The sequence below is a fragment of the Lipophrys pholis genome (genome assembly GCF_963383615.2).
Source record: "Lipophrys pholis genome assembly, chromosome: 14".
NCBI lineage: Eukaryota > Metazoa > Chordata > Actinopteri > Blenniiformes > Blenniidae > Lipophrys > Lipophrys pholis.
In genome coordinates, this window is record NC_137633.1 from 16,821,925 (window position 1) to 16,844,196 (window position 22,272).

The window sequence follows — 22,272 nt, forward strand, 5'->3', positions numbered from 1 at the left end:
CCAAAAACCAATTATGTAGGAATCCATTTAAAATAGATCTCATTGGGGGAAAAAAGTCCTATTTAGCACTGAAGAAATCTTCATAATAATACGAGGCATGACTCATCCATGCATATTAATTTATCGATGTGACATACGGCTTGAGATGAATTTGCAAAAGATTTTGTGTGAAGGCGCTCAGTCACGAGTGATTGGAGGACAACTCGTTCACAAAACTGCAACCCTGGACAATTCGTCCACGGATGAGTTTTCAGAATTTTTTTTAAGAAAATAAATCCTGTACAATGTACTTTTAAATATTATTTCTAATTGATATTTTATATATGTTTCATATATCTGGTACATGTCCATATATATTTAGTGTAGTATCATCTGACTTTGTTTCTCATGAAGAATGGTCTTCTTTGCGCACACGACCCCCCCCCCCCCCCGAAACTTTGGTACTGCCATGTGCTGCACATTCCAGCTCGGTAATGACCGTATCGGTCACATTTTAATCATGTTTATCATGTAACGTCGCTACTGCATGAGCCCCGCAGCTCGTTAACATGCCGGATGGCGGGCTTACGTGATGCACCTGAATGCATCACTCAAAGCTGTCAGCCACAAAGCCACGTTTTAACTTTTCAACTACACAGCCTATTTGTTTTCAGAAACACATTTCTGAAAACCATATTTCTGAAGAAGGTATCTGAGCTGGTGCACGGTGCGCCCCTGTTGAGTTTGCGCTCTGGCCAGCTGCCCACTCTGCCCAGAGCAAAATCAGCCACTGCTTATGTTTTTGTGTCAAATATACTTTGAAATCCAACCCTTCAAATCAATAATGCCCAAATAAAACTGTTGAGTTGGACGAGTTGTCCGGAGATGCAGTTTTGTGGACGAGTTGTCCGTTCACCGTCACGGGCGACACTACGAGTTCTCCAAACAGAGCAGCTGGCACTTGACAGCACGGCGAGACGAAATGTGTGGCAGAGGTGGCTGGTGAACGAGGGAAGCCGCGTTGTGAGCAGTGCACAGGCTCTGACAGATGGTCATGTGATTACAGCGAGGAAAAGTATGCTGCTCGACCTCAAGCTGCCTCACACCTTTATTGGTCTGGCAGCGGGCCATACAGATGTGGACGACAATTGCATTCTGCTCCGCAGGCTGTACATATTAAACTGCACAGCTCATGACATTTGTGTAATGATTCACAATAATGTGAAACGGCATCAACTATCTTGATCCACCTGGATTATATGGTATAATGCTGCTTTCCCGTTGGGAATTCCTGACGTGGAATGACGCCTCGTAAAGACAAGTAGTAGGGTTCCAGTTGATCACAACATTCACCACAGCGTCAGCCGAGCTGTGTGTACAGCTGTATAAAACACCCAGAAAGCTTCTCCATGCTGTGAAACATGAAAACAGATGGGATCTTCTCAAAAGGTTATCAAGTCAAAACAGAAAACTTTCCTTACGTTCTGAGTTTGCCTTTACGTGACAACGGTGCTGAGAGCCGCTGAAAATGCAACGGTGCATTGCGCACCACGGCCATAGTAAGTAGTTCTTCTGCACACGTAGGAGAAGATGGACAATAATGTTGTCTGTCCATTCGAATGTCCGTTTACTCGCCGTTGTTAATGTTTATACCACGTTGTTCTTTACACGCGTGTGTGTGTGGTTTCACCACAAAAACAAACAACAGCGCCCCCCCGTGGCCCAACATAGAAACTCTGACATTGTTTCAAAATATTGCCACGTTAACTCAAAGCTCATGAAATTGCAAAAACGATGCGTTTTCCCTTGAATCGTTGTCCTGGAAACGGGGCTTAAGTCATCGCCACGATAGGACAGAGTTTTTACCATGATAATTTCAAATAATTACAGGAAAAAAACATGTTAAAAAATAAAACACATTTAATTGGATAGTTTTACACTGCAACACAGAATGTTTCTTGGTACACATGAGAAAATTCCTTTCACTTACCAATATAGCGATCAAATTGCGATGACTGGAATGTATAATCATATTTTCTATTCTTAATTCAAATGAAATGTTGAATGTTGTTCACATCGCCTGTGCTGGGCCCAGACATTGACCTGATAAAAAGGCTGGTAGTTTGGTGGTTACGGTCAACATAAACATAAACATAAACATAAACACTAACATTCATAAAGTGGCAGATAGCAAGAAAGATCCTTCTTTGTGGCATTTCACCGCACCACGCATTAGACAACAAACCCCCCCGTGTGAAAAATGTGACGATGGAACAGATGACAACGTAATGCTTGGCCTCGGGCATTTCAGTTTAAAAGACTGGTATAGAATTGGGAATAAGAGCTCAGCTATGTGAAACATATGCAACAAAGAAATTACATTTCATTGAAGCACTATAATTATTGGTATCACTTCAGTGCCAAACATGTACCCGCGAACGTGGACACCGAAGCTCATAGTGTTATATTTAATAAAAATAAAAAAATTCAAATAGGGAGGGAAAATGTTTTATGTAAAGATATGCAAGCGTATGATTGATTCGTTCGTCTATGTCTGACATAATCACTTTTGATTATGAAATGAAGCTTTTTGAATGAAATCTTGTGATGTGATGGAAACAAGATTAATTCATTACAAAGCCTATAATAATTAACTTAGTTCGTACAGTTATTCTTGTGTGTGCTTGTTCCTGAACCAAATCGGCCCTTGGGGATCATACAGTTACCTTCAAGTTTGTTTAGTGCATCAAATCCCAAACATTTAAAGCCACTGAGGAAAATGAATAGATTCCCCGTTTGAAAGTCTGAAATGTGGAAATAGTTGTCATTTCCTCTTGATACAAATAGTTACCAGTTGATATTCTTATTAATTGATTTGCTCCCCATTCATATCAGCTCCATACAAGATTTTGTTCTTTTCCTAGTTGCCCTAAGTCAACCTTTTATTCCCATTTTAGTATTTTCGGGCCACCAGACAATGAATCCTTTCAAGAGACACTCTTCAAAGCAGAAGTTGTTGCAAATGCGCATTTTATAATACAAGGCAGGAAAGAGTGGCCTTGTTACCTCAGGCATGCCATTGTCATGTGATGTGTTGTTGCTAATGCTTACTCACTGGATTATACAATTGTTCCTTCTTAAACTGGAACTAACCGATCGACCTCAGCCCAAAACACCGTGAAAACTTTAGGTTGTATATTTTGTTAGGGGAATGCAGTGAGCTGCATTTCAAGCTGTTTTCTGAAGCTCGTAGCCGATGGTACATACACCAAGACCGTACATCTTCCTCAGAGAAATCGCTAAAATCTTGCAATCTCAGCGTGAAAAGAAAATTGGAGCTTCAAACTTCCACTGACAAGAAAGCGTTAGACCTGATCTGAAGTTGAAATTGGACACAACAGGTGAAGCATGTGAAACTTGTTACCAAGGATCAGAACAGTTGCAGTGCTGCAGGTCAGCTCTCTGGTGTGAAGCTGCGAAAAATGAACCGATGTGTTTGCGCTGAATGACCGTTACACGCCGGCATTGTGTAAGATGTAAAAGATTATCTAACTCCAACCCAAACCCAAAATTTTTTCATAAAGGTACAGAGTTTCTTATGAAACATTTAACCAGAGTCAGGAGGTAGAAGGGCCTTGTTTGTTTGGCTCGAGGTGATAGATAGAGACCGTCACAAGATCACTGTGATACAAGGTGTTTATTCAGCACATAAATGTACTCACTGATAACCTTGCAATTACTTAACCGTACTAAGACCCAGTTTGAATTTCCCCCAAAACACATGAGACGATGACCTAGTTTGTTTGTTCTGGTTCGACCCTCAAAGAGACGTGATGAGTTCTGATGTAAATCAGATTCAAATGGCGGGCATGCGCCGCACGACGTGAAACCGAGAGTCGTGTTTCACGAATGGTGGCGCTGCTTTTGTGCACGGCAAAACAACGAGGAGACCATTGCTTGACTGCGAGGTGCATTTAAATACCCACAACAGAGGGAAACGCACTTCAGTGCCCCAGGCTGCAAAAATTACGAGCACACGCGAACCTTAGAGGAAAGCTCCGTTATTACTTTGTATAAGTCACATCAAAGACACAGTGGGAAACGGTTAAGTTATTAAAGTCAACTGTGGAATTGTATTTGTTTTCATTATATATCATTAATGTGATACCAAGCACGCTGTCGGCGCAAGAAACACATGCATGGGAGATTATACCATTACTCCATGTGGGCAGCCAAATAATGAACATGTCACTTCGCTTCAAAAGAGGGCATGCTGGAAATACTCTAGTTTTCCAATGGCTTCTTCAACATTAAGTGCTTTCGGTGCTCCCTTAACAGTTTCCATATACTCTGGCTGCATGATGTCAGAACAGTTCACTTTGAGGGTGCAGATGTTGTTATACGGACACCATAAGCTAATTTAGAATAAATACGTAAATCCATGAAATTGTTACTATTATTCAGTCCATCCTTCAATTCTGCGGTATTGTAGTGATTCACAAACATTTCCCATGAATATAACTTTAAAGAATTACAACTAAATCCAATTTTTGTTTTGTGTCGATTCAATCCTCAATGAGGCGATAGAAAGAAATGAATCTTTAACCCCATCACATAGTGTTTCCACAGTGTGGCGAGCTTCTCTCCCCACATCAGGTTTACATTTCAGTTCAAGAGAATCCATCTGAATTAGTTCAATATCAGGAGAACATGCAATGTCTTTATGCTTTGAAATAACTCTCAATCATTCCAAACATAATGCATTATAAACCAAAGATTTCTATTTGGTGAGTTTTGGGGGCCCGACCACGTTGTGTTGGTGGATCCTTCCTAATAAACAGTGGTTAGCCGTCTCACCTCGCAGTGAGGATGTCATGAGTTCAAATACCAGCTGAGTTTGCATGTTCTCTTCTATATTGATTGTATTCTCATATCTTATTTGTAGAAAACTCATAATACCAAGAAAAATACCACAACAGAACCCGGGAAAGTCAGAGTTTACTCTGCTCTTAGTTGATTAGGATTGGATAAATTGCTTTAACGATCCTCCACGCTTAATGGTTATAAAACCAATATCCATTTGAAATGACGTCGAAGCTTTTCCATGCCTCAAAGGTGTAATATCGGCACAGTTTAGCTAATGTGTGAAGGTTCACATAATCACACAAATACTGTTTTGTTTTGCCCCTGTGCTTGGACTCAAGTCCCTCTTACTTGGTTTCAAATATGGGAAAATGTTGCAAAATGCTACTATTACATAATATTTCATCATATACGCGGAGATATGATAACAAATTCTCATCGAGTAAGTCATGACAGGGTGGGGTTTTTCACAAATGACACATTGGATTGTTAACGTTATTTATCAGTAATCTTTAAAAAATAAAAATAAAAAAATAATTTAATTCGCCTTCAATTGAGCCTTTATTGCAACAAGTGCCCCCATAAATACTCAACTGTGCCACATTTACAACAATTTACTTTAAGGCAAACCAGTACCAACGCACTGATGGATGAGATAACCGTGCAGGACATTTTTTCAGATATGCAATTAATTCAAAAGGCTTTGAACAAGTATGCCTTCAGTTCGAAAACTGCACGGCTGGGGCCACACTTAGTTGACATTTTGACTTTTTTTCCGAGCGTTTGCTGAACAATTTGCCTTCTTTAAATCACATTTTTTGTTTAGCCCAAAGAAAATTTCATCCCTCGTCTGTACATTCAAACCTCTCCATTTGATCGATTTGGGGCGAGTTCATGTCTCCCTGGACTTCTTGTCCCCTCATGCATTAAATGTCTCCAATGCAGAGCATTCATTTCATGCGTGTCTCTGTCCTGTAGTCCTTGTGCTCTTTTTTTGTCCTTTCTTTCTCGCTGTACCTTCATGCATGTATCTCTGGCTGTGAGGCTAGAACTTTGTGTCTTCTGTCACGTTTTGGATCTCCGTTTCCATGACAACAGTGCTCGGAGCCACCGAAAACATTTCTGTGCAAAACTTTTCAAAAACGAAAATCCCAAAACACCTCTGTCACTTGAAATGCTGGTAGAAACATCTGAAAGGTTGTTGATTAGCTTTTTGTCCTCGCTATCTTCTGTCCAACGCTCAGTTTGGCTCTGATGGAGGATTCTTACTGATAAAATCTTTTTTTTTCCCATTTCACTGTCTTCTATACTGCTCATGTAGAATTTTAGTTTTTTTTAAATGAATGTTTTATTTAAACGTGAAGTGATATTGCTATGCTAAATAGACATAAACATTGGTCGAGCAATGGATCCAGCAACTGCAGAAAAACGTGCTTCCTTCCTGCCGTGCAGCCAGTGCAGGAAAAGAATGGCTGGGATGCATGCTTCATTTCAACGGTCCATTACAGAAAACTGTTTGCAGGCAAGGGCCAAGAAAAACATACTACAGCTGGAGGCAGAAAAGGTGGGGAGGGAAGAGTGGGGGAGGGGCTCCGCGTGGCGCTGACTTGACAGAGCGCTGCGCTCATATGGTTTACATTCGAGACGGTATCTTTGTACGCTTTGGGGATCCGGCAAACTCATGCCATCCCTCCCCGCCATACCCTCGCAGTAGACTCTGCTCCGTTTTCCACGGCAGAAGGACGATTTCCGCGCAGGTTAATCAACTGAAGCAGCCACATGCGGCGGAAAGGAAACTGGTGCGGTGTCTGAGCGGGGACTTTCTCACTCTCAACAGGCCTCAACCACCAACATGTTTTCCTCCATGTGCTGGAATCATGGTTCGTTCATAAATTCTGTTATTTCTTCAGACCGTGTGAGGCTGTGTCATCGCAACAGATGATTCAGCCCCAGCGACACCTGACGCGGCACGGACCTCGGCGACTCGGCCGGGCGTGAAATAAAGCTTTGCTTGAGATATGTCTGCTGCTGCAGTTGATTTCAAGTGAAAACGCATTGTTTTTGTTTCAGGAAAGTGTCATGTTTACACAGCAACATTTTGAAAATGATGTTTGTTTATATGGAAACTTCTCAAAACGCTGAAAACGATCTAGTTTTGTTATGTTGGGCCACTTTGTGGGTGCTGTTGTGTGTTTTTGTAATGAAACCACACACAAACGCAAGCAGAGAACAATACGATGTAAGCGGTGGTGGGCTAGTGGTAAATTTCTTAGGAGGGGCTCTTCATTATTCTTCAATTTCAGCCCGTGTTAATTTAATTTAAATACAGTGTGTTTATAAACCTCATTACAACAATCTTGCCTTTTTTAGATTGAGAGAGGCCCCCGGTGATGAAAATGATTGTACTTTTAAACAGCTAGTGAATAGCGAGCACTTATTACGACTCTTTAATTACCACAGTAGTAAACAAATATAAACAGATGCTTAATTGGTCCCTTTTTGAAAATGAATGCATTTTGGGGCCGGTTTACTTCAAATGACAGTTAGTTTGAGTTTAGTGAAAACATGTAAACCTCAGATATATTTTCACCAATACATCAATCCAGCTTTCAAAGCAGGTACGAATTGTTAGCAAACATTAACAAACCTGGACACATTTGCAAAACTGTGAACACATTTCTGTTTGTGTGCATTTAAGAAAAACTATAATAGAGAAAGCTGAACCTGACCTGCAGCTTTTCAGCCAAAATTCTCCTTTCAAACAGGTAAATTAGAAGAGATGTAACTGAGCTATTAATCAGGGACTCGCCGCACATCCTCTCGTAGAAACACGCGAGAACAAACCAGAAGTCACTTTAAGCCAATCTTTAAGCAGGTCTGACGATGGGCGATGTAAAAGGCGGCCAAAGTTTTGAACATCATGACGCTGATTGGTTTAATTTTATGTCAGTCGCTCCTATTGTTGATCAGTAATTGGTGAAACCCCAACTAAAGCCCGCCTCCTCTGGGCGCTTTTCACAGTGGCCAAGCTGCTGCTCACACACACATTAGGTAGAGAGCGAGAGAAATCAAGACATCTCCTCATTATTGAAGATTATCTATAGAAAATGAAGCGAATACAATTCAGGGCTCATTGTTAGTTGGTTGGCACAAATACAATGGACATTATTACAGATTATCAATTATTTTTTTACATTTTTTTTCTCTCTTTCTTGGTCCTCGGGGGACATCACCATCCTCGCCTTCTATTGGCCAGCCACCACTGGCTATAAGCATGAACAAGCATGGGGACATGGACATTAGTATGGACAGACGACATAGAGTATAGGATTGCTATTACAGTGACTCTCTACTATAAGGAGGATGTAGACTGGGAGGCATGACACTCTAGAGGCCGCGACTGTTCCCAATCGTTCCCAGAAAGCTTCGTTTTCGCGATGCAACCCAAGCATTTTCAAAAAGTTCCACCTTAGGAGCCATTTCCAAAAACTTGTACTTTCAGTGCTATAAACAAACACCCGAAACTGAACTTAACTTTTGCGCTTTCACTTGAAATCGTTGTAAACGGGGCCTCAGTCTTGAGTCAACATAATGACAATTCAATTGTGTGACCAACATTTCAACGCGCTGAACCACTTCACGCCTGGTCTCATATCTGTGTATTTAACAGAATGTCAACACTGTAGCCGGGCCCAGCAGAGCTGACTTATACAGTAAAGTGAGAAGCACAGAAGTTTGAAAGAGCGCCAGGTTCTCATATGCAATTAATTCACTCCTGGTTCCCTGCTTATTATGATTGTGAGGGTTGCATATGCGTCTGATTGTCGCCTGTGTTAACCCGCGTGTTTACATTTCTGGTGCAGACAAGGTGGAATCACAACTCAAACCTCCAAGCTCATGATCACGGCCTCATCCAGACCGCAGCCTATAGCAGAAAGGCTCTACACCTGTCATCCTAGACCTTTTTCAATCACCGGGAGACTCTATGAAAGCTATGCCGCTTAACCAATTTACATCGACCACAACAGCCGAGAGTCTCCGGCCAACTCTCCTCCTGGTTTTATGAAACAAAGCACTCCAAAGAAAATCCCACAATTATTTCACATCGCTTTGGATTGTTTGGGTCTGGAGAAACAATACTCCTCTGTGGTTATTCAGCCTAAAGTACAAAAGCACTGGAGTGAAATGGAGATAATGGTGGTGAGGTCACTGTTTGGTTACTAGCCACTGTATCCCCTCTGAGGACCAGGTGGCCTCTGGCCAAACAGCACGGATTTCTTTCCATACATAACAAAAACCTGATTCTTCTCGTTGTCGTGCTCATGCATGCTTAGCAGTGTGTCTGGATGGATGTGAGTGAGTATATGTGTAGGTGTGCATGTGTATGACAAGCATTAACTGGGTCCAGAGGCCAGGCGGAGAAGGGGAAGGCTGAGTCACAGGATCTAAAGCCTCGCAGGAAGACAGCAGTGTGATCTAAGACATGCCTGGCCGGGCCCCCGCACACTACTGAAGAGTTATAGCCCCGCTGCGATGCTCCGCTAGCACCTCCGCCCAAAAGATATACTGCAGCACACACTCCATCTCCCCCTCTCCTGGACTGGAGTAGCAGGGGAGGGGGGCCAGCGGCCAGGCTCACCTCCACACGGGGCAAATAAACAGGTGGACCTGGAGGGGGGGGATTTATGTTAGATTGATGATAACCGCACTTTCTGTTGTTCGCGAGGTCAGAGGGCAAGCTGAAAGAGCAGGATGTAGGAACAGGCTGCTGTTGCTCAACAAAGCATTAATAATTGCTCTGAGTCGTGCAGCAGAGTCGTTAACAACCGGCTGCAGGAGGTTTTTCACTTCCCTTTATGATTAATAAGAATAACCTACTTTTACAGATGTTGAATGATCAGTTTTGAAGGACTCCTTTTGTATGTACGAGGAAGCCTGACACTGAACACAGCCCAGTTCCAACACCGACGCTGTCACCTCCCTCAAAACAGAAACACCAAAGAGGAAATTTCTCTGGGCGTTTAAACACAGAGACGAGAATAATAGCAAGTGCAGTGTGGAGAACAGCCTTCCAAAGTGAACAGGCTGTGCTGCTCTGCGACCACAGCAGACTGGAGAGCGGGAGCAGGGCGAATGTGGAAACAGGGAGCGGCTCTGAGGGGAACTAACGAGCGAGCTCGGCTGAAGAAAAAGTGAGCGACAACAGAAGCCACGCTGAAGTGGTTTAAACATCATGCCAATTTAACGAAAAGGTAAAGGGCAGTTCAGCAACATATCTGACCTGAGAAGCTTTTTTTATTGAGCCAAATTTTGTGCATTCGATGAGTGTTCCTCAAGACCTTTACCACGTAATTCTGGGGGTTTCTCACTGTATTGTTGTATCGACATCTAATTTCACTTCCTCTGCCACTTTCCTATCTGTCTGACACGGTGACAGGAAGTGCAAACAGAGCTGAGAAAACGGCACCAAACAAGACGTTCTGCAAACCTGCTGGATCAGTAACGACGCGATGATGCGTCTGTGTGGCCGCAGCTGCTTCACTGTCGTCATTGTCGGAAATGATACTGAGATGTTAAACATTTTTATAAAGTGTCTTTTCACCATTTCCAACGACTGATCTTGGGATTGGAAGATCACTCGCTAACTGAGCCACAGCGCCCCGAGTAACATGATTCAAAACTTATTAGGAATAATGTCACAGGATGACTTTTATTAAAGACACGACAAAGTAAAGCAAAGGACTGAGTGCGCTTAAATACATTAGTATAGTGCATACGTTTTTCTCACACCTGAATATATCTGTATATTTAATGCTTTTATGCCTTATATGATGTGACATAACCTTAGCATTCACAACAATGATTAGTGCTAGATGAAGGCACCTGTGGACTTTTAACACGATTACAAATAACTGCAAAAGTGGTGCGATCTCACTATTTTTCAACCAGTGGATTGTAATCTGCAGTTTTCCTTCTCTATGCCAGCGAATCCCACACATTGCCACTTCAAGCCCAAATTGAGCAAACATCATGCTTGAGGTGCCTTCGACTGTGCTGAGGTTGTCAGAACGTTATGGTGGAACAGGGTCAAACTGTTAATGAGAACATTAATAAAGGAAACGAGACACCCTTCATCAGTGAGCCATCTTCATAATTTATGAATGGAAACTGGCAGCGTCTCACAGGAAGTGCTCCTAAATCACCACGCGTGGTTGGCTTCACATGGACAAGATCGCCAGGATTCCTGAGCATTAAATGTTTCTACGCTGCAGCCGCCGCCGACCACTTCAGCCTAATCAAAATCAAAGCTGTTTCAGCCTGCATTAGCAGAGATTGAAGTGATGCGAGATTATCTCCCAACACTGGCTGAACTCAAGTCGAGTGAAGGACATTTGGGCAACCCAAATGCACAGAGAAGCCAAAGCAAAGGCACGCTTGGTGGCAGGAGCGGCCTTCTGTTGATGGTTTTGGCATACGAAGCCCACAACCTCCTCCTCCGTCCCCGAATTGCGAGGCTGTCCCCTGCCTCCCCCGCCTCCCCCGCCTCCCCTGCCCCGATTCCCTGAAGACGACCACGCTGCTCCGCTCTGTCATTCTCTGACTCTTGTGGCCAGGCTCTGTGCTCTGCCTTGCCACTTTACATTTAAAGGAGAGCGAGGCGGCACAAATGTGCACTGCAGATGGTAGAAATTACTTAGCTCACTTAACTTCAGAGATATTTTTTTTCCCCCCCTTTTTTTTTCTTTCTCTCTGCCTTTTCCACAAATTACTCCAAGACTGGGCAAATTGATAGATTCCTTGTGCAAGGAGGCTCTGGAGTTGTACATGGAAGACCTTTGTTTTTTTTTCTGTCTTTGTTTTTTTTTTTTAAGTAAAATCCATTATGATATTGTGATATCAGTTCAGCCACGTCCATCCAAGTGTGTCTGCATGAACTGAAAACCACCTAAGGTGGAACGAAGACCAAAGCCATAACTGTGCTTCAGAGGCAATATCAACAGTGAATATATTTTGACTCACGGGTGACCTCCTTTTTTTTTCCTTGAGAGAGAGAGAGAGAGAGAGAGAGAGAGAGAGAGAGAGAGAGAGAGAGAGAGAGAGAGAGAGAGAGAGAGAGAGAGAGAGAGAGAGAGAGAGAGAGAGATTGGTTTGAATGTGCTTTCCAGGAAATGTCTGACCTTATGTACATCACACAATAAGCCGTGTGCAGTTGGGGTGTCCTCCGGGGTGAAATATGTCCTCCAGCTCTACAGGAACATGCAGATGTGGGCTTACGCTGTCGGCGGGAAGAAGGGAGGGAGATGGTGGTGATTTATTTCCCGTGTGTTTCAGTTAGCGTTGGTCAAAGCGAGCAGCAGTGTCTCCACTTTCAGTCTGCACCCTTCTCTTTCGCTATTTTCTCCGCTCATTTTCTTCTCCTTATAGCTCGCTTGTTTTCTCTTGGTTCTTTCCCATGGATGCTTCTTTCCCAGCAGAACCTGAACAATACAAACATCTTAAGAATGAGGTCTAGAGAGAGACCCTCTACTGAGACGAAATTATACAGATACTAGAAAAGAAACCTCAAAAGAAACCAACTCAATCTAATCCGTCTTATAGAGAAGCAATGCAACAGCAGCCTTGCATCCTCAAATGATTTCACTAAAAGGTTTAAAGCAACCTAAATTCTTATATTTTTATAATATTTTGGGTTTGTTTTTTTCCTGTATGTTGTCCAATGTAGCCCACTTCTGACTCAAAAAGGTCTTTGTCTCGCTAATTACAGAGGCAGCTGCACAGCCCTCAACCAGAGGCTGGGAGTTACGGCACCGACAAGAAGCAGTGGGGAAACCTGTGGCTGAGGCAGCTGCCTTTCACAACGTTTCCAGCTGCAGTGAAAACGCAGCTACATCCTAAGGACAAGCGCTGCAATTAAAGTATTCATTAAACTAACATTTGAGGCAAAGGTTTCAGGTTTTTTGGTTTTTTTTTTCCATGACCGACGCCAATCTCCATGAAATTTTCTTCCCTTGCCCTAGGCTTTATCATCCTTACTTATACAAAAAGAAACTCTTGACTGCCGCCGTAGACTCGCCACTTACTCTCACCAGAACTCTATTGAATGGAGTTCCTAGAAGACGGAGAAATAAAAATGTGCTGATCGTGCAAGGAGGAATCCAGGGATCGCAACCTGTCGACTGTTCAATACCAGCAGATCAAGTGTTTAGCTTCAGTTTCCCAGCAGTGTAATCCCACCCGTGCCAGCGGCATCACATCATGCTACAAAAATGCCGGAGTCTCGAGGAATGCTCTGGGGCTGGCTCGATGTCCAGTCTGACCAGCTGGCTAACTGGGAGTCATTCTCATGGAGAGTCGTGAACTTTTGTCCCGCCGCTGCTCCCTGAGCTGGCTGCCCAAGAGGACTTGGGCGACACCAAACAGGAAACGCTCAACAAGTGGAAGCTATGGATGTTTATCTGGCGCCATTCATCAAGCCCCCAAAACCAGACAAGAGGAGTCAGGACCCAGCTCGCGGAACAAGGCTGTCGCAGCGTGGAGTCGCATGCAGCCACGGCGAGGCCATCGAGGGGCCATCAAGGGTTGGATCTGGCCTTGACGGTACCCGACTGGGGGTGGTCTCCGCCACCCACAGGCTGGCTCCCCTCATCCTTTCTCACAGTCTTCAAGGAGCCTGGCCCACGCCTGTGTGCCAAGTGGTGACACAAAAAAAAGTCGCCTATTGAAGTATTTGGTGAAGCGCAGGAGCGGTTACCGCAATAACTTCAGCCAAACGCTCCGACTGAACCGATCTGGATCAAGTTGCTCCCAACTAAGGTTGACCTCAACCGCTAAAGTCAGTTATTGTGGTCCAGCCCGCTACTATCAAAACCAATTTCAGATCAGCACAAAGAGCAGAAAGAAAGCAAATCTACTCCGTGGAAGCTGGCCAAGTCATGTGGTGGAGTCTTTAGCAGGAAGAGGAATGAACCGTACAAAATCTATACAATACACAACTACTATATTGGGCTGCGTGACTCCGTGTCAAACAATGAGACTGATTCAAAACCGAAGGGTTAAGGAAAGATATGAAATGTCAACCTTGGAGGCAAAACACACGACGCACAATACAGAGTGCATACACACACGTCAGAAATCTTTGCATCCGTCCAACTACATCTACTACGGTACTCAAAGAGTATCATGGAGATAAAAAGTGAAAATTCAACTTGACCTTGGTCGCTGAAATGTTGTTGCTTAGTAAACCAAAAGGTCTCAGTCATCGTTCTAGCAAGCCACTGAAGGCAGAGCCTCAGAAGAGAAAACAAAACGGGTAACGTCGTTATCACAGCAAAGAAAAGCTCTTTAGCAGTAAAACACTTTTTTTTCTTTCTCTCCTTAAGCTATGGTCACACGCTTCCAGTAGATAGCAAAGGAATGTGACTGCAGCTTTTAGGACCGAGATCAGAGCAACGGCAACAAACAGCCAAACGGACAGTTGTTCCACACTTTGACAACAAGATTGCATACCCAGCAAAATCTTTATGAACTGGATATGCATGGCTGTTTTCACACTGTAAAAAAAAAGAAAAAAAAAAAGAAGGTAATTTCTCTGTTCCTACAGCAAAAAATATATAAATATATGGCGGCATTTTCCTTTCATGATCTTCTAGAAAGTTGATTTTGAAAAAACGCATGTTCAAACATAAGTAAAACAGGACTACCAACACACGATAAAACAATCTCATCAGATTAACACTAAACTTCAAATACACTTTATGGCGAGTAATCATTTTTTGCTGAATGCTATACTTATTTTTTTAATTAAAGTTATTGAAATTCAGAGAACTCTTTTCATAGAAATCCCAGCAACCATTGGGCCTGTCATACTATCGATTTTGTATTGAATTTTATTATCATTTTTCTTCATTATATTATCATTTTTAACAGCTTTTATGATTTCCACTCGAGCACACATAGAACAGAACTTCTCTTGTATACCTTGTACTTTAATATAGATATTATATCCATGTATGAATGGCACATGCATATACACCATATGTAAATTAAAAAGTCAATATGCCAATCGAGGTACCTAATTTTATTGTCACTGAAGCCAATAGTCTGAAAATAAATCACAAAAGAGCCTTTTCACATTGAAATACAAGACACGGGAGGATTTGTACTATTCAATTACTCATCTATGGTGGAACTCTTAAATCCCTTGATTTGATTATGAATCCTGAGTAATACATTCAGTGGATCAGTGAGCGGTAGTAGTTAGATACTTGGCTATTGTAAAGGGAAAAAAGAGCTCAGTGGGGGGACTTTAGCTCCAACCTTGGAATAGAAAAGAAAGGAGCTCTGGGAAGCTGCTGAGGAAAGAGAAAAGTACATCTGGATTGCTGCGTTCGCTCCGCTGGCACAGTGACCCAGACTCAGATTAATCAGCGGTGAGCTGCAGAAACTGCACAGCCACAGCGGCACAAAGTTGAAGGCTGACAAGTTATCAGCGCGGTCTTTGTCACGGTTTATACGTGACCAAACGTCACCCTGAAAGTTCCCGGCGGCTGACGCAGCAGAAAGCCCGCTGGAGACGGGATCAGCATCCCTGTTCTGCTGCGTAGCCGAGCGGTGAGTCACTCAGGCAGGCAGGCCAACTCCCAGCGGAGGAAACGGCACCGCAGAGGTGGGAATACCGCTTCCATCCCAACTCACTGCTGATATCACCACATGAAGCTGAAGGCCAGTTCCCATCTCACCTCCGCCTGACGGACACCTGACGTTCCGCTTGGCGGAGACGTCTCTGGGACGACTGTCAGCGGCGGAGCGGGCCGGAGAGCGGGCCGGAGAGCGGGCCAGGACCAACACACTTTGTAAAAGCCTCTCCACTGTCATGCATATTTTCGAACGAGGAGTGAGGCAGGGTTAACTGAAAGCACACAAGGCCCACAGTCATATTTTCCATTGATATCAAAGCCATATGGCTGGATTTCATGAAATAGCTGAGGCAGTACACTACACTTGGCAGTGTTTAACCGAAGAAATGCACAATAATGTGGATGAGCAGGCTGGATGTGTTCTGTAGGTATATTGTTTACACGCTTGTTATAAGTAACGTATTCAAGGACTTCCCTTTACCATTGGCCAGAGTGAGATCGTTTCCTGCCATGTATTGTCTGCCTCCATACGTCACCTTAACGTAGGTATGTGGAACACAGAGACAGCGTTGCATAAAAGCAATCAGCAAGCCTGATCTCATCCTGGCAGACGATCAGCGACCCCCAACGCAAAACTTGGGATTTTTTTTTTTTTTTTTTTCTCTTCGGAGGCCGTCTTTAAAGCATCGAATTTCCCACCATTTTCCTGCTGGAGATTCTTGCCACCGTGCCAACACATTACAGAATCCATGTAAATATGCGCAGTGATGAGATTTTCTGCTCTGCGGACCAGAACTGTTCATAACTAGCTAGTGAGAATCAGCAGACCTCGTAAAGAACAACAACATTACCCTGCTCCTCTGGAATGTCAACTTGGACAACATGGAAGAAAAAGGACACAGACCCGATACACACTATCATTCATGTGTTGTTCGCTGAGAGTCGGCACCGCATTCCCTTTTTTTTTTCTTTTTTTTTTCTTCCTGAAGAAAAAAAAATAATAATAATAATAATTTTATTCATTATCATCGCGACCACCGGTCCAGCTCCGACCTTCCTGAATGTTCCGATTCGAAGCGGCTGATGAAAGTGCTTTTGTTTAATCACCCTGTTTTTAGTCAGCGCCTGATAATTACAGGCACGGACGCAGTAATCATCATTATTCACAAGGGCTTGAAAAACAGCAAAACGTGTGGAACGCGCACAGAAGCCATTTCATTACTGCGGCGGGCTTCGCACGCACTTAATCCCACACAGTGCGGGACACGTCCATGAGCTCGGTGAAGACAAAGGCTCGAGAGAACACACGTATGATGAGAATCACTGTCCGCCAAGCAGAGGTGGCCAATGGACACGCAGTCTTCTCTCATGTGCAAACGCACGTGTCTAAATGCATCGGACTCCATTCCTCAAGTCAAAACAAGAATCTTCGGCTTCCAAGAGCCCATGAAATCAAAAAAGGAAATCTTCAGATTTCATCGCATGTCTGTGGTTTAATTGTAAATCTTTCACTCTGTCTCTTCTAAATATTAGCGAAACATTATCATTGGAGTATTTCCACATCAGATTCTCTCTCTTTATTTCTTCCTCTGAAACTGTGTCAAACATCGAAATGACTCATCCTGCACTCAAGGGTGTTTCCTAATTCTGCATTCAGTAGAAATACATATGCGGCTACATGAGGTGTCTCATGCGGCAACAGCTCCGGCTTTCGACAACAGCGCCAGAAAGCTGTCGATTAAATCTGAGAACTTTTACTGGAAATACCTTTAACGCATCGTCCCTGTATAATAAGGCCTTGGATGGAGAACGTGTTGCACTGAATCTGCTCCATCATCACTTCCTTCTGGAGACGAATAATTCTACGTGGTCACGTCTCATTCTCGACGTTTAATCTCGTTACAATTTCTACATCGCTGAAGGTGAAACAAGATTTTGTGCGTCACGTTTCTGCCAACAGGGAGGACGTCTACTAAATGTGTGATTATTTCAGAAGGTTCCTGCTTCGAGAAAACAGATTAGTTGTTGTACCTGTTGCACGGCGGCAACTTCGAAGTGAGTTACAGTGGATGGTTCGAGTGGACCTGAATTACCTGATTATACAAAGACCCAGGCAGTGAAAAGCTGTTACAAATCAGTACAGGTGCCTTAAAACAAATAACGTCCCCCATTCTGCTTTTTAACAGCCTGGAAATGGCATCAGATAATAATAATTAGTTAAATATTATGAAACTAAATGCATTCTGAGATTAAAATTAACAAACAAATCAATAAAAAGTTTGTTTTTTGAGCTGCATTAGTAGCTGAATCGACAAACATTGATAAATAAACAGTTATTAGATGAAATTTGGCACCAATGTGATGAATGTTGCTTTGATTTATAAATATGAAGCAGTGGAATGTTCTATCGGTGGCAGATAAATATTTTTGACAAACCTAGTGAAACTTAAAGTTTCCATTCCAAGTATGCTACGCCCGTTCAGCACGGTGCGAATGCACCGTAACGTTTCATTCTCTACTTTATGTGAAATACGTTTTTGATCTTGTTTGCAGTCGCACAATAAACATGTTTTACTGACAGAGAAAACCACTTCATACGCCGATTAGACGTGGCTGCTTTGAATTAAAGGCAAAAATTAAAAGGCTTCGCCCTCACTCTTACTTCGCACATTAAAAAGAAAAAAAAAAAAGAAAAAAAGGACACACACGCCGATGTGAACCCAAACCATGATCGCGACTTCCCCGCTCTTTCAATACGAATGAAGAAAAAGACTAATTAAATCGGGCGCCGCTGGTTCACGCCTTGGATGTTCTCGCGCTGAGGAGAAGGTAAAATACCGGCTGAGGCAGCCTGAGGTTGTGTTTTCAAGCCACTTCGTCGAGCTCCGCTCCAGTGTCATTATAACACATTACCAATGTCATGGAAAATACAGCAAGTCCAACATATACAAGCAGCACACAACCACTGAGCAGCTCCAGGCGTGTGTGCGTGTGTGCGTGTGTATGTGTGTGTGTGTGTGAAAGCACATATTTTAACCATGTTCTTGCATCATGTCCAGTAACATCACACCACAATGTCGATAACTGGCACGGCTACGTTGAAGCCCTGTGCCTGGAGGAGAGCCGCTGCTGCTGTGTGCAGGCCTCTGACTCATTTAGGGAGGTGGGGGGTGGGGGGGGGGGGGGGGGTGTGGGGGGGGGGGGGGGTGGGGGGGGGGGGGGTGTCAATACCCAGATATGTTTTTTCTGGTAAACAATAAACAATTTGGTTGGACATGGCAGAACACAGGCTGGTGCGTCGCCGCATTAATCATTCATATCACTGCCTGAAAACAAGCGTCCGTGTGATGGTGTGAGAGGCGATTAGAGAGAAAGTGTTTGGTGTAGTGTAGTAAACTTGTACTTTTAAGGTATTACAGTTTCGATTCCATGCGTGTGTGGTGTGCATGTTCTCCCTGTGCATGGGTTTTCTCTGCTGTTCAGCCGAACCCCATTACTAGCTGAGTAAGAGTGTGTTTGGTTGGGCGTTTCTCTGCGTTTGGCCTGTAATGAACTGGGGACCAGTACAGGATGTACCCTGCCTTCACCCAGAGTCAGCTGCAATCAGCGCTCTTCAGGTCTGGAAAAAAATGGTATAGATGATGGATCACTTCTTCAATAAATGTTGTGAAGGAACCAGAGCAACTAAAATTAATCTCTCGACCATTGTGAAGGGCAGTTTCAAGGCACTTTTTTCATCCATCTTCCTGATTTCTAATTTAATGAAGTGACTTGGAATCTTTTTCACGCTGTTATTGTATCAGAAGCGCCAGTGAATTGCCTGATCTGTGTTTGCACTGCGATGGACTTGCAATCCACCCAAAGTGCTGTAGATGATAGATGGATGGATGCATGTTTGATTGAGCTGGAGACCGTACCTTCTGGTCCACGATGGAGCACACCAGGTCCTTGACCGCCGACAGCGACAGGTCGCTGGCCTCCAGGTTCACGGTTTCTCTGGTCAGTCCGATCTGCAGCAGGAAGGACACCCCATGGAAGGAGCTGCGCGAGTTGGTGGGGCTGGGGGCACTGTGGCTGCCGTTAGACAGCCGCGTGTAGAGCGGTCCGGGCGGGCTCAGCGAGGGCGGATGGAGCGAGTGGAGGAAGGCTCGAGGTAAGGACGGGGGAGAGGAGGCAGACATTGGCTTTCTTCCGGTTGCGACGTGAAATGCTGAATGGTGGAGGGTTTTCGGTGAGGACTCGCGGGGGAAGAGCACAGCTGGATTTACGCAGGGACTCCGCATCAACCGTACCGAACCAGCACCGTGGTTCTTCCTTCCTCTTTCCTTTTTTAATTAGAGCGGCTTTCTAAACTATGGGGACAACAACCAGTCCACCCACCTGGGCTGGCACAAAGCGCGCTCATCTGCTGGATGAGCAGGTGATGGGGGAAAAAGTCTTTGGGCAATCCACAGACTTGTGCAGTGAGATGGCTGCAGCGAACTTCATATCCCGGAGTTTGGTTGCTTCTCCTCACTGAAGTCAGTAATCCATTCTGTCCACAGGAAGCCTGTCACCACAAACACACACAATGCTGTTTTTATGATAAGACACGCTTTCACCTATTAGGACCTAGAAAAGTAAGAAGAAAGTCTGTTACTGATCTTCAATACAAATGTGAAAATTAAGAAAACCACGCACTTTGGCTTAATTCTCCTTCACTGGGAAGAAATGTCATTTTGAATTGTTAGGAGTTTAAAAAAACGTGTTTTTTCCCCCCCATAAATCATCACGATTCTTTAGTAAAAGTAGAAACAAGGACTTTTCATTATTATTATTTCCCTCTGCCTGTTTTCAGTCCTGACTGCATCGTGCCGTTATGTGCGTGTTCGCCACCATCCAGAGGAGCGGCCCCCCCATGCCCACCCCCACCCCAAAAAAAAAAGAAAAAAGACGCGTAAAAGTTGATAAAGCCATTTGCACCAATCCAAACTTCACAAACATCTGGATCCGAGGCTTCTGAACATCTGCACCCCTCCCACTTTCGATTGGCTCGCTGGCAGCACACAACCCGAGCGCAGAATGCCAACAAAACAAGTTATACAAGCCCTCAACTTGCACATTTCTGCGAACCTTTCGCTCCGTCTGAACTCCCTCCGTGTGCGTAAAAAGCGCGCCTGAAGCCAAGGCGTCGAGTCGAAACGCTCCTCGAGCTGATACTTTACCTTCACTCTCGGCGAAGGGCGCTTTTCTTCCCATTGTGAAGGGGACCGAAAAAACTTTTTCAGCTCCCATAAACTGAGGAAAGCGGAGCCTGAAGTTTGATCTCCTGCGCTGCTGGGAAGTCACACGGAGAAGCGCAGCGCCGTTTTCTGCTCATGATAAACTTTCCTCCCGCACAACGTCCCGCTGAGGCTCACCCTGCCGTCCATTTATTTTCTCTTATCTTTTATTACTGATTGTAATTACATGCGCATCTTATTATCCTTCCAGCTGTGACTACTCCCCCTGCTTTGACGGAGAGGGGGGACGGAGCGGAGACTGTGGCTGCTGGGGCTTGTAGTTCTCTCGGTAGGTCCGCACAACTGCCTCTCCATGTGCGCGGAGCGCGAGTGGAACTCCAGACCGTGTTGGAGCAATGGCGCCTGCGAACAGTGCGCATGCGTGCTTCTTTTCCGTTATTTTAACTTGTCCATGCATAGATGAAGAAAAGAAAGAAAAAAAAATCCTAACTTTAATCCACATGACCGGGTTCGCTTTGTGATGCATTGCTGTCCAAAGGAGTCCTGAAGAGACACTTGAGTCTCTAAAGGAAGAGAAAAGTTCATTTGCCTGAAATCAACTTAATGTAGAATAAAGAACTTTGAGTTTTCTAACAACTGGAAATCACATATAAGTTACACCAAAGTAAAACTATCTAAAACAATTTCTGTATTATGCAAAGTAACATATTTGTTGGATATCAATGCATTGTACGTATTATACAATACTCTGATTGTTCCATATCTGACCCACTGGGTTCCATGTTAAGGGAAATGTAAGTAAAACAGTGAATTTTCATTCCACAGAAAAGAACCATAAGAATAACCAGAAAAAGAAAATATAGAGATTCAACAAACCCGTTATTTATTCAGTTAGAAGTGTTGAAACTTCACGACAGAGGAGAATATCCTGCAAATTACTGCATGTATGAAGTGCACAAACAAACTTTACCAGCTTACCAGCCACACACATCTTCCAAAAAACAAAAAATTAGGCTAAACCTAAAGGCTTGTTTTATTCGATCTTTTGTTAATGAATGAAATAAAGACTAAGTTTTGGACTTCACTTTAATATTGCAGAGTTAAAAAAAAAACAACCTTCAAATATATAGGTTAAACTGGATATGACGGAACATATTTGCTCTTGCGTTTCCGTGTATTGACAGATAAAACCGGAAGAAACCTGATTTTGCAATGGTGCTTCCATTTTATCTAAATGCCAGCTCACAAGTACTCAGCAGATTACACAAGACATTTTCAGGAACTTGTTGAGTGTCTGCGTGGTTCTCAAATTCACCAGTTACGATAAAGGTACAGTAAGTAATGTTTAAGTGATCCCATTTTTGTGCATCGGGTGGCGGTGTGACTCTAGTGTCCAGTCAGTCCTCATACACATCATCATGTGGCCTGCAGAGGTCAGCCTGAGGTCCAGAGAATACAGGATGACCCATGGGATGACTGCAAAAGAAAAAACGAAATACTTAAATAATAATCGTCCTAAGTTGCCGACTATTGGTGTTTTATCAAGACTACAAGACTTCATGGCCCAAAAA

At 43.7% G+C, this 22,272-nt stretch overlaps 1 protein-coding gene across 2 annotated transcripts in view; it reads right to left on the reverse strand.

The window, feature by feature from the left end:
* The window catches only part of prkd3 (protein kinase D3), a 49,370-nt gene extending 28,424 nt beyond the window's left edge, over window positions 1-20,946 (reverse strand). For both annotated transcript variants that reach the window (XM_080479925.1, XM_080479924.1), the window contains exons 1-2: window positions 20,684-20,946; window positions 19,397-20,028 (exon numbers count right to left, since the gene is read on the reverse strand). In XM_080479925.1, the coding sequence (XP_080336051.1) occupies window positions 19,397-19,762 (366 nt within the window). In that variant the 5' untranslated portion in view covers window positions 19,763-20,028; window positions 20,684-20,946. The remainder of the gene's footprint in view (window positions 1-19,396; window positions 20,029-20,683) is intronic.
* Between the last annotated feature and the right edge of the window lie 1,326 nt (window positions 20,947-22,272).